This window comes from Coenobita brevimanus, chromosome 21, assembly GCF_032717465.1.
Source record: "Coenobita brevimanus isolate Jiangsu-jjx chromosome 21, ASM3271746v2, whole genome shotgun sequence".
In the NCBI taxonomy this organism is placed as follows: Eukaryota; Metazoa; Arthropoda; class Malacostraca; order Decapoda; family Coenobitidae; genus Coenobita; species Coenobita brevimanus.
The window spans coordinates 38,274,408-38,287,770 of record NC_136974.1 but is presented as its reverse complement, the minus strand read 5'-3'; the positions used below and the strand labels follow the sequence as shown (position 1 = coordinate 38,287,770).

General features: G+C 41.4%; 1 protein-coding gene across 1 annotated transcript; it reads right to left on the bottom strand.

Moving 5' to 3' along the window:
- Positions 1-2,121: 2,121 nt before the first annotated feature.
- On the bottom strand, positions 2,122-9,746 carry LOC145392171 (cyclin G-like). Its single transcript, XM_080266620.1, has 6 exons — positions 9,588-9,746; positions 5,287-5,427; positions 4,331-4,465; positions 3,392-3,736; positions 2,923-3,137; positions 2,122-2,326 (listed from the first exon to the last, which is right to left on the bottom strand). The coding sequence occupies exons 1-6, from the start codon at positions 9,744-9,746 to the stop codon at positions 2,122-2,124; spliced, it is 1,200 nt and encodes a 399-aa protein (XP_080122746.1).
- Between the last annotated feature and the right edge of the window lie 3,617 nt (positions 9,747-13,363).

The window sequence follows — 13,363 nt, the reverse complement described above, 5'->3', positions numbered from 1 at the left end:
CCTCCCAACTGATGCGGAAGGGAGAGGCTGGCTACAGAAATGATCAAACGCTTCTAACCTAAAGCTACTCCTTCACATATCACTTATCGGTGGTCAACATATCTCACCCTTTCCACCCCACAACATATTCTTTAGAGTTCATCCCCGCTACACTGAGATGAATTTAATCAACAAAGGAGAGATATTTGGTACTGAAGGGGTTAATGAAAGCTGAATCTAACTCCTTCAAATCTAAAAGTCTCCCCGAAGCTATTAAAAAAAGCACCTGAAGGTAGCAGAGATATAAAAAAAAGTACACCATCAAAATGAATGGGTAGAAAGAAAAAAATAAAATACAATGCAGTTAGCAATCTTTAGAACCACCACTCTGAAACAGCCTGTTATCCCATGTTGCCCCCTCTGAGGTGTAAGGGCCTGAGGCTACAGCTACTGTAGTTCAGTATGCTAAAGAGTACATGACCAGCCTACTTCCCTTGGTAGCAGAATATATGATTGGTCAACCTCCAGTCACCTCTTGGGGAGGAACCAAACTTATGCAAGGCTGTCACTCTGACTGGGGTGTTCTAACCACAAGACCACCCGGTGCCCCAGGAAATACCATAATAAAGGGGAAAATAAAAGCTCTCTTTAGACAAGAAGAAAAAACAGATAACCAAGAATTAAATCATCACTGAGTGCTGCTATTATTTGTGCTCATCACTACTTGACAGAACTGATCAAGGAAGAGAATTACATAACTTTATTAGCTCTTTCACCCTCGGGACATGTTTCTCACAATATTCTTGCCATTTTCAGGGGTTCTTTATTAAGCGTAAGATAGTTTTCACACTGGAGGAGTTCGATATAGCCTCTTCTCTACCTGAAGGTGTTAGATATAGCTTTTCTCTAACTGGATATGTTAAATTACAGCCTTTTTTCTAACTGGACTTTACCAGATTCTTTGGCACTGGGTTAGTAGCCAAAGATATGTAGGAAATAATTATCTAGCAGCCAACATCTTGAACTCAAGTGTTAAAAATGGATACTATTTTGCCATTATGCTGCGTGCAACTGGGACTATTTTTTTTGGGGGGGAGGGGGGAGGGTGGGTGAAAAATTTAACTTAACTCCATGAATCTGGGTAACATCCTTTTTAGTTTCTTCATGCTTTTACCAGACAACTTTATTCCATCCATCCATCCATCATCCAATCCTATGTTGCCTCATACAGGAGCGTAAGAACCCGGGGCTAGGCAAGTTGGTCCTGACATTTAAGATGAGAGTAACCAGCCTCACTCATCCCTGAGTGGCATTACATGAACAGTAAACCCCAACCACCCCATGGATATAAACCTACATTGGCTCCATCCGACTGGAGCACCTTATTTACCCACTAAACTACCATGCGCTATAATTTGGTTATATGGTTACCACCCAACACAATAAATGGTTTCCGAGTGTACAGGACACCATTTGGTTTGTCACTCAGTGTAGAGTCACCCATAGGCAGAAGGAAGAGGAAAGAATGAAGGAAAGAACAACAGAAGAGGGAGTGTCAGCTTAGGAAAAGCCTCTCGTCGAAGTGATTTACTAGGCCTGTGTCTAACCTCTCCAGTGTTCAGAAAGTCTAACCTAAGCTGAGTAAAATCACCAGGATATGGCAAGAACTAAATGAAGAAAACATCCCAAGTGTCAAAAGGTAAAAAAAAATAGGGAGGGGGGGAAGGGGGGAATTATGCCACGTATGTTTCTGGATGCTTAAAGCGGGGAGTTTACAATGCTACAGTGTGGCCATGTTGAAAGAAATAATTTACTGTACACTCAGGGACCCTGTATTGAAGACATTTTAGTTATGACAACTTAAGCCACTTTGGCATAAGTTTTTGCCCTCATTTTACCGCTGCATCTCTTGGGCCATGAGATGCCGAGTGGGTGGGAGAAGAATTAAGCGATGCAGTTAGGTTTAGGGTTATTTGGGGGTTACTGTGGGTAGTTATACAATGCATCTGTGTTTTTGGCTCAGCTGTGGGTAGGGCAGGAAAGATGGAGATTAATGAACAAGATGAACCATTTACCACAGCATTTCTGGGTCCTCATGCTGGCATTAGGAGGAAGAATAAACATCTGGTGGGTCCATGTGAATTATGCGATGCGGTTGTGTTTGCGGCTGAGCTGAGGGTAGGGCAGGAAGGATGAGTTCTTCTTGTGGGGTGCCTGGCTGGGGGACTTGCGGGGTGACTTGAGGGAGGCAGCTGGTGCGGGCAGTGGCGGGAACTCCTCATCGTAGTCATAATCCATCTCCTCCTCGGATGAAGAAATGTACATCTCGGAGCTCTCACTGTCCATCCTGCTGGCAAAAGAAACACATTATTCACTGTTCACATATATATATCATCCACACCATCATCATCATCTTATAACATCATCATCCTAATTCTAATTTGCACAAGAGAAAGGGTTAGGTAAGATCCAAACAGGAAATGTATAAAAAGAGAGATACTAAATAGTGTGGCCAGTGTCACAGAATCTGGGATGTCAGGATGTACGATAGAAAGGTATAACCGAGCTGTGGCATATGATGGGTGGGTGTAAAGGGCCCTACTCCTTAAGGATGGTAGGGAGTTAGAGCATAACTAATTTGCAGTATATATATGATGGACTAATTTGCAATATATATATGATGGAAAGGTAACTAACTTCTGGCATGTAATTTACCTTGAGGTATATAAAAGGACATACTGACCTGTGACATAACTGACCTGTGACATATGATAGCTGAGCATATGATAGGAGGAGTAAAGGATCCTACACCTCAAGAATGGTAAGGAGTTGAATAGCTGATGGATAAACTAGGGGCACATTAGAGGAATGGTTTACCATGGGATATGATGGTACAACTAACTTTGGGCGTGAGGTGTGGCATATGACGGGTGCACAACTGACCTGGGGCGTATGATGGGAGGGTGTGAGGGCCCCTGCATCTCAACAATAGTGGGGAGGCGGGTGGTAAACTTGTCGGTGGGGCGCAGCTGCCTCAGGGTGCGGTTGGACAGCTTCCACACAAGGCGCTGGCGGTGCGGGGAGTGACGCTGGTTCTCATACTGGTCCATCAGCTCACCCACCACCTTCTGGCACTGGTCAAAGGTCTCATATGTCACCTGCAAAAACATTACATAGTTAAACATAGTAATAAGGAGTGAATATAAACCACAAGCCAACAAAAGCTCATCAATTAAATATCAAAATCCTGTTTATTGTAGAGGACAAATGAAACAGACATATCAAGCAGCTAAGAAACATTACACTACATATGGTATGGAAACTATAGAAAGGATTGGATACTGAACAAGGATGAAACATACCTTGAAGGAGAGACAGAACAGACAGATCAAGCAAGAATTGTTAGACCTACCTTGCATATGTTTTGTAGGTGGTTGATACAGGCATGATGGATATGCTTGTTGGCCAGGTCCTGACAGAACTCTAGGGCCAGCAGCGCCAGTGCCAGCTCGGCCGGCCGGTAGGTTGCCGCCGCCGCGTCACACTCCACAATCTCCAGCTTGTGGATGAGGGTTGTAAGGGCAGGCGGGAGGGGGGCAGGGGAGGGCAGGAGCGGGCAGGCCAGGTGGGTGAGGGCGGCGTACAGTAGGCGCAGGAGGGTGAGAGGTGTGATGGGCGGCTGGCACCGGAGATCTGTGGCCAACTTGTCCAGGATGATGCGTTCCATGCGACTCACATCACCCGAGGAACACTTGCACTGTGGGGGTTAAGTTACTGTCAGTTATGGAAGCTCTCTGGCACCTCTTCAGTACTTCTTCCCTCATGTTTGTCCTTATGGGTACTTTGTCTCCAGGATGTGTTCCACACTATCAGAACTTTCTCCATAAATCTGGTGCTGTGAAATGAAGTAATTTTACCCCTCATGTATGTCATTACTATGCCTTCAGGACATGTTCCAAAATATTACAACTTCCTCTATAAATCCGGTGCTGTAAACTGAAGGAACTATAAAATCAGGTTAATGGTTGCAATGATGCTTTAAATGGCACTATGTGTATAATTTATGGAGGATTTAACTTCCTGAAAATTATAGTGCACTCATTTTCACTATGCAGATTTTAATCCTTTTGCAGCTTACTTTCCACAGCTCACTGGCAGAATAAGATAATACTACAGCTCAACATCCTTTCCATACCACCTCTTAGTGACTAGCACCATATTCTAGTATTAATCTCTTGCAATAGCTACGAATTCAAAATGGAAAGATGGTAATATTATGTCAATTTAAAGCAGACTGAGTATAATAAGGAAGAGTCGCTAAAATGCCCCCTAAACTGCCGAGAATACATACCTGTGAGATGGTGGTGAGGTCCCGCGTATCCGGCACCACCTGTGGCACGTCACGCATGTGACTGTATCCTGGGGTGAACTGACACGACAGGTGGAACGCGCTGACAGCGATGCACGACAGGTGCTTCGGCTGTGCCTGAGGGGACACAATACATTAAATACAGGCAAACCTAAATAAGGGTTGTCTTTTATCACAGCATTTACCATACAAATGATGCTGTAAGTACTGGGGTGGTTGTTTTGTTGTGGCCCCAAGTTCATCTTAAATGTGAAACTGGTTGACAGCAGGCTGAAGGTACTCTTCCATCTCATTCCACTTTCCGGCATAAACTTCTTCATCATCATCTTGACATCTTTTTCCACCTAAGGATTACGTGAGGCATAGTTTAGAAAGCAAGGGAAGAGAACATAACAGGGGAAGAACCAATTTACAGCACGCCTAGTAAAGCGTGCCACACACATATTCACTCAGCATTCAAGCCCCTAGAATCCTGACTATTAAACTGCTAAAATTAAGAGCCTGACTGAGATAAAAATAGCATGGATTTAGTGCTGGGCCCACATCCTGGGACCTAATATGACAGTGTGAAGAATGCAAGGAACAAATGAGAATGGTAGGGCAGCTGGGAGCTCTGGGGCAGCTTTGGGTGATATGGGTCGGAAGATATTGGCTAATTCAATGTAAATATTAAGAGAATACACTGGCACATTGCTCTGGTTCATTCATTTAAAACACGTGGAACTTTCATAATTTTGTAGCTTATTTTTCATAGCTTAATGTCACAGTGAGACAATACTACAGCCCTGCCACATCCTTTCCATAGCACTTTTTCATGACAAGCATCATATGTTAGTGTTAATCTCTTGCCATAGCTCAGCATTCAAGATGAAGAGATGGCAATTTCACACCTAGTTAAAGTGAACAGTGCACAGTATATCAAATAGCAAAGGGCTCACCTTCATCCTGGTAAGGAACCTATCCATGATGTTGACGGCATTGAAGAATGTGTCGGGTGGCAAGTCATACCACACCTTGAGGCAGCGCAGCACATGAGCCGACCCATTACGCATCTTCATGCTGATCTCACCACCATCCTGCTGTAATAGGGAAAAAGATATGAGTAGGCTAGGTGCCAGGCGATGCTAGACCAAGTGATTTAAAATTATATACTTGGGAGGTACTTAATATACAGTATGACAGAGCAAAATGGAAAGAATGACTGTGGTTGTATCAGGATGGGTCTGAGGAGCATACAGGAGGGTGGAGTGGGATGGCAAAAGGACTGCAGCTTACTTAGGATATGGTACATCATCATCATCATCATACCAGCCTGTTTCTCCCGCTTAAGGAGAGGGTGAGGCAGGATCATCATAATCATCATTATAATCATCACTGTCATCATCTTTCCCCCACTTCTGATGGAGCAAAAAAGGACCATCATCATCAAACCCCCTTTTCCCACTCAAGGATAGGATGGGGTAGGATCCAGAGGGCACAGAAAAAACTCGACAGTCATTGGATTCACGTATCACGAAATGCGTGTGTAAAGATGGTTATGCCTGTAAGGTGGTCTGGATTCCGGGGCCTTGAATAGTAAGTGAATGTGTCCCATTCTACTGGGCATCTACCTATCTATCATGTCCTTATTTTTTTTCTAACTCTGGACCCTACCTTACCCCACCTGTGTGTGTGTGTGTGTGTGTGTGTGTGTGTGTGTGAGAGAGAGAGAGAGAGAGAGAGAGAGAGAGAGAGAGAGAGAGAGAATGAATGATGATGATGACGTAAGGAAACAAAAAAAAATGTTACGCTAAATACTTTGCTGCTGTATGCCAAACAGCTATGGCAGTTATTATCGAGTTCGCCAGGTTTCGCACACAGCGCACAGAATGTGACACATATAAATTCCTAAACGTACACGCACACACTCACTGCAAACATTCTTCATAACTAGACAAACTTTGAATTTCATTTCCCCTATCAGTCGACCGTCAAATACCCTCAGAAAATCCTCGCCATTGCCAACAGCCCCATAAAGTTTGCCAATAGCCCTCAAGCTCAGTGAGTTACGATAGTTTATATATACATTGGACGTCATAGGGGCGGGGGCGGGGGGGGGGGTGGAAGGGTTGGCAGCCCTGATAAGGAGGCCCGTAAGGGATGAGCACCTACAGTATAACTACTTTTCAGTTATTTATCATTATTTACCGTTACTTATCAGGGGTTAATTGTTCACCTGAGGAGTTTCCGCTGAGTTCTGGTTAATATATGCGACACTGAAAGAACTGGCAACTTTATATTGTGGTACGTAGTGAAGTAACAATTACAAATCTTATTTCAGAGTTATTCATCAACATTTTCAGTCGTTATTATTTATCTGGTTATTACTTATATTGAGCATTCCGTTGGTTGTTTCTGAGTAGTGATGGAACAGTTGGCAGCCCTGAAATGGAGGCCCTTAGGGGAGTACTTATTATACCGCTAATTTCAGGGTTATTTATCGTCATTTATCGGTGGTTTATCGTTTATTTGGGGAGCTTAGGATGCGCTTTGTTCGTTGTGGGTGGAGGATTTAGGAGGCAAATGTGTGGGAGGAGCTTAATGCTGCTTTGCCATAACAGTTGGCAACACTACGCAGCATCTGAGAGAGAGAGAGAGAGAGAGAGAGAGAGAGAGAGAGAGAGAGAGAGAGTCCAAGTTTGTTTTACTGGGATCTATGGAGCATCTAGAAATCTAGACATCGATCTGGAGAGAGAGAGAGAGAGAGAGAGAGAGAGAGAGAGAGAGAGATCGGCAGGCAGAGGAACGAAAGGAGATGGGAGGAAAGGAAGGAGCGAGAGAGGGAGAAGTGAGGAACCTGAGGGAGGGAGGAGCCAGGGAGTCAGGAGGTGTGGCTATCATATCCTTTTAATTTTGAAAATAACGCAACTGCAGAGGATCGTACCGTAGTATCGCTAGCATTTAAGAATTTGCGACCGCTGCTCCTCCGCGATTGATTTTGCACATTATACCTTAACATCCTCTTACTATATTTGTAACAGATGCAAATTACGTCAGTATAGGAAATATAAGGTATATTTAAAGGCGCAATATGCAAAATATATCGCCGAGGAGCAGGTGTTACGAAATCTCCAAAATCCACAGCAACACCAAACCACCCCTCTTTACTTCGCAAACAATATCCAACAAAGAAACGCTCAACTCTTTTAAACATTCATCAACTATAGTTCGTTCACCTTAAGCTGGCCCTTATTTTTGTCTTTTCGCAGCTTAATTCACGTAGCTCAGTGGCAGAACAAGACAGTGCAATGGTTCTACATCCTTTCCACAGCATTTCATTGTTTAGCTCCATATTTTCGTCCTTTTGCAGCTTATTTTATCTACTTAAATGACAAAAGGTCAGTGCTACGGTTATACATCCTTTCCTATATAGCACTGCATCGTGACTAGCACCATACTGTCGTGCTAATCGCTCCTTACACGACGTCAACAAGGAAGATGGCAAATTTCGGCTAAGTTAAAGTGAAGAGTATAAATCTAACACTAAATTCTTTTCCAACGTTAATTTCGCCAACAAAATCTAACAATGAAACAATGATGTTTTTCCTTTAAGCGTTCTGTAAATCTGGCTAAGAAAAGAAAGAAGGTTCTTTTGTTTTTTTTGTTTTTTTCTTGCGCAAACTTGGCAAACAAAATCGTGTTGCGAAATAGGTGCCAACTTCCTAACATGTGACGTAGGATAGAGTGATGCTGATGTGAGACTGACAGCTCTGCAGATAATAATAATAATAATATTATTATTATTATTATTATTATTCTACTCGCTTTGTTTTCACCCGACAAACATCCCTAGCTCTTTTCAGCTCAGTTGATGGCCAAGTGCGGTCAGATTAGAAGGTTGATTTCATTAGTAACCAAGAAGACTATTACAAGGAAACGTAACTGTGTGTGTGTGTGTGTGTGTGTGTGTGTGTGTGTGTAAGTAATCGTGTCATAAATGAGGAATATTTACATTTAAACGTAAAAACATGGCATTTGTTTGGCTTCTACGTTAAATCTCTTTGTTTTGGTTCTCATAAATGGCTTCCTCATACGGAGGATTTCGTTAGAGGGCTTCGTTATACTGTAGACCTGTGTTATGTAACTCATGGCCTCCCGTTATTGACTTCTATCATGTGGTTGTTCTTCATTATACGGTGGTAAAGGGGTTCGTTATACGGCTTCTACTGAGGATGTTGTGGACGTGAAATTTACTGTTATATACAGTAGATGTTACGGGTGATTTCTTTATGAGCCCCTGATAAGAGTTACGTGTGATTTCCGTTATCCACTCTTGTCATATGAGTTAATGGTTATTTCGTTATACACCACTGTTATTATGAGTTACGGGTGATTTCGTTATACACCCATGTTATACGAGTTACGGGTGATTTTGTTATATGGACGCTATAAACCTCCGTCACGGTTGTTACGCTAGTGTATGGCTTTTTATGTATGGGTTTTCCTTCGTTAAACAGCTTCAATTAATACTGATCATTAAGGTCCAAACAGTAGCCTATATGCCTGCGTTGTACCTGAGAGAGAGAGAGAGAGAGAGAGAGAGAGAGAGAGAGAGAGAGAGAGAGCATCTTTTACCTTGGCAGTGAGACAGTGCCAGAATTATGGTAGGAAGACTTTGGAGAGAGAGAGAGAGAGAGAGAGAGAGAGAGAGAGAGTCAGTATCACCTAATATAGGCCACCTTGGCAGTGAATGGTAGTGCCAAATAGGTAGGTAGGTAGGTAGGTAGGAAGGTAGGGAGACAAATAGGCAGACAAACTGGCTGATAACGACAGATGGCTAAAGATGGTAGGTATGAGAGTATGGCAAACAAAGAGGGACCCATAAACCTACCCGGGAAAGGGAGGGGGAGTGTGAGTGAAGGCAGGTAGGTAGGAACACATACTGATAAGATACCAGATACTGTAATATATAACGGCCAAAACAAAACAGGACCCAGCACGATACCATGGCGGTGAAGGAGTAAAACTGAAGGAAGGTAGGTAGGCAGGGTAGGGAGGCAGGTACAGGCAGACAGATAAAGCTACTAGATAATAGCACGAAAGAAGATCCCAAAACTTACCTTTGAAAGGTGAGGGCGTGTGAGTAAACTGGTAGGAAGGAGGGTAGGTGGACAGGTAAATAGGTAGGTAGTGAAGGGAGGATGATATAGGCTGGCAGAGAAAGATTCTAAATAACACGTCAGGAGAGGCCAAAACTTACCTTTGCAGTGAGAGGGAGTGCGAGTGAGGGCTGGTACTTGTGCTCAAGTGCGAGGGCTTCCAAGAGGGGGGTGAGAAGGTCCCTACTACTCTTGTTGTTGGCCCCCCCTACTGCCGCCCCTGCACCCCCCTCCACCCCCACCCCCCCGGCACACGCCATTCCACGCCACCCACCACCACCAACGCCCTCGCTACACGCCACCCACGCCAGCCAGCAACGCCACCTAGAAAAAAAAAAGAAAAAGAAAAAAGAAAAAGTCACCTACGCGAAATGTTAAGATTTGGAGTCAATATAAGTAGCAATGACAGAACAGGTGGGATCTTGGCCTAAATTGAGGTTGGCAGTTGGAGAAAAAAAAAAATGCAGGAGATATCCTCGATGTCTGATAAAAGGGGATAAAATGACATCAGATTTTTTCTTTTTTTTTGGGGGGGGGGAGGGGGAAGGGGGTAATTCGTTATCGAGCTGGGTGAAGTCAGGTGTTTAGTCATTCAGTGGAGTTATATGTAACCTGTTTTAATTTTTATTGCAGTTGGTACTGGATATATGCCTACACATGAGGAGTGCAGCTTCAGTCAGGACAGGCCTACGAGGTTCCGTTGGTTTCACAAGAAGGTATGTTAGTCTTATTTTCTTTTCATTTCGGTATCAAGAGGAGAAATATTTAGGGCAAATTTTATTTAACCTAGTACCGGTCTAAGAAAGGAAGAGAATCATGAGGATTTTCATTTAGCAAACAAGTGCATTTTGAATATATTAGGTCTACGTATTTTGTAAACAATTTGCTTGAGGATAACTGTGAGCACTAGAGTTAATGTCAATCAGGACTTTCAGAAGTAAATGGTTTTTGTTCACAAATGAAGCTCCTTTGGCAAAAATTTTCCATTCCTCACACCAGACTTCCGTATCAAATTACATGCTAAAAGTAACATCAAAGTATGTACCGTATATTGTTGAATAAAAAAATCATAACCTTAACTCTGAATATACTGCAGTTGTAGTACTTGAAGTAATACTGTGACTCACCCACGTAATAACTATGGCCTGTAGTATATAGCTGCGTCATTGCAGCTCATCAACATTCTCTGCTGAACCTCGTCTGTCCCGTGACGCACCGTTAATTTCTGTTTTATTCATGCTGTCTACAGCCAATTGTTTGTAATTTTGGGGGGAACATTAAGGGTGGGATACCGGTATATCCTTCGTTAACTCTTCAATGGGAGGGGTAAAAATTCTGGCAGTGAAAAAAAAAAAAAATGTAAGCGGGCTGAAGGGATTCTCAATTTCTTTTCACCGAAATACTTAATACTGCTGCTACTACTACTACTATTACTACTACTACTACTACGATTCTTATTCACTGACACGGCTTTTCACAAAATCGGTAACAAACGAAATGTCTCATATTACGGACTTGTAAAAATCCCCCCCCTCATATTAAAATGTTCACAGGTATATAAATAAAAAGGTCAACAACCACGTATTATCCCACACTAAGTTCAAACACACCGAACGAGTCGGACATATCAGTGGAGTATACAGTAATTATAATTTGTGTGTGTGTGTGTGTGTGTGTTCCAGTGATTTTCCTATAATCTTAAACACATTGACGCCTAAAACACAAGTTGCGGTATATCGCGCAACTGTTATAAGGGATTATTAAATGGATTTCCTTTTACACATGTTTTCATAGGCATTAATAACACACACACCCACACACACACACTGGTATTACTTAAGTCAAGTGGATTTTCGTATACGCTGTTTAAGAAATATACGGTAATTACCAGGATGTTCGTCTCGGTATACAATAAATATCACTCATTTTCATCAATTCTAAACGCATTACTAGTTCATAAATATCGATAACAAAATAACACAAGCACATGAACCACATAATTCGTATAGTCTTAATATTATGCATGTATTTCCCCTGCAGACAAAATATAATTATCACGGGTATTACTTTTAAAGCTTTTTATCCAGGTACACTATATTTAGGTGAGGAATAAGAATGACTTTCGATCTTTACTGCTATAGTCTAATTACTGAGCTCTATAGTATTAAATAATCTCTCTCTCTCTCTCTCTCAAGTTTATTAAATGTCTGATCTCAACAATTTAGTTTTCGTAACACTGAAGACGCCAAACCATAAATATTTTGGAAAGTATCCAAGACATTCGTACCAACATCCAGTAAATTTCTCCTCTCTCTCTCTCTCTCTCTCTCTCTCTCTCTCTCCCGTTCGATGATATAATTTTCCTTGGAGATGTATCGCTGTCAAGGGATTAAAACAAGAGTGCAACCAGAAACGCAAGTCATGAAAATGGCCGCCAACAAAAAAATAAAGTTACTCATTTCATCTTAACTTGGCTCAGATTATTGTCAATTTGTAGCATAATTCACTAGCTCACTGGCAGAAAAAGACAATACCGTACAGTACTATGGATTTACATCATTTCCATGCCACTTCTTTGTGACTAGCATCTTATTCTAGTCTTGATCTGTTGATACGAATCTGTTAAATATTTCCATATTATGGAAAGATGGCAGTTTTCAGCCAAGAGTAAAAAAAAAAAAAGTATAGGCCTATCACTCATTATTAACCATTATCATCCAAAACAGCTATAAACAAAGCCGGTTTAAAAGGCACAGGTTAAATTTGGTTACGATAGCCAAACAAGAAATTTAAGTGTCAATAAAAATTAATTACCTTGCTATGAGGTTTAACTTTGCCAAATAAAATTATTTTGTGATGACAAGAAAGTAAATGTATTCATGCATAAGATTAAGTGTTTTTAAGTTCTTCAGTATCTGGCAATGAAGCTGAATAAAATCTTGCTGGTAGTCAGATTAGTATAAATAATCCACTATTTCCTTAACCCCATTTCTAAAGTGATAAATATACAGCACTATCATCCCCAAACCCTGTTACCAAACAAACATAATCCACTGTCATTATCCTTCTAATCCTATTTCAACTCCACTAGGCGATGAATTTGAAAGGCTCCTCAGAAGAGGGACATTTAGGATTTGGCAGTACGGTTATATGACTTTCGATGCTAAAATCACTTTATTATCAATCAACTATGCATCAAGACTGCGTATAATCTGCTGCTATTTTCATCATTACTGGTGACAGAATGTATATAGGATGCACCAAGAAAATGCAACTAAATGAATAAACGTGTAAACCCAGTGAAAAACGTCTGTACGTATATTTATTATTGTACATGAGTAAACGTACCTACAAATATAATAAATGTATAATGAGTGAACGTCCTTAGCTACAAATATAAATAAATGCATAAACAACTTATTTCTTTACTTTCACTAACACTTGAAAATTTCCTCACCACTAGAAAACCCCTCATGGTCTGGGAATTGAATGTTAGCAAATTTTGGCATCTTATTCACTGGAAAAAAAAAAAAAAAAGTGAAAGCACCAGTAGTAACGAGGGTTAGTATCAGTTCATTATTATTTTCAGAAGCTTCAGCATTACTTTTAAACTCTAATAAAAATCTGGCTAATTTCCAAAACCATTTTCATCAACATGCATTTGTCAAATCACCAGTTATAAATGCTGGGTGCTTTTTTTTTTTTTTTTTTTTTTTTTTGCACCCCCCAAAAATTGCAAGTCACGATTAGTTCTCAATTCATTTATCGAATACGGAAATGACGTCACCCAAATCGGAAGTTATGTAATTTACCGTACCTGGGGAATTGTAGGACATGTTCACGATTGATTCCTTCTCGTAACTTTTTTCGTAACGCT

Excerpts from the sequence above, each read along its gene's own strand:
- LOC145392171 (XM_080266620.1), bottom strand. The coding sequence starts at position 9,746 with ATGGCGTGTGCCGGGGGGGTGGGGGTGGAGGGGGGTGCAGGGGCGGCA. Across the intron at positions 4,466-5,286 it reads GGTTCCTTACCAGGATGAAG|GCACAGCCGAAGCACCTGTC; the intron begins GTGAGCCCTTTG and ends GTGTCCCCTCAG. Across the intron at positions 2,327-2,922 it reads CCTCCCATCATACGCCCCAG|GATGGACAGTGAGAGCTCCG; the intron begins GTCAGTTGTGCA and ends TTTTGCCAGCAG.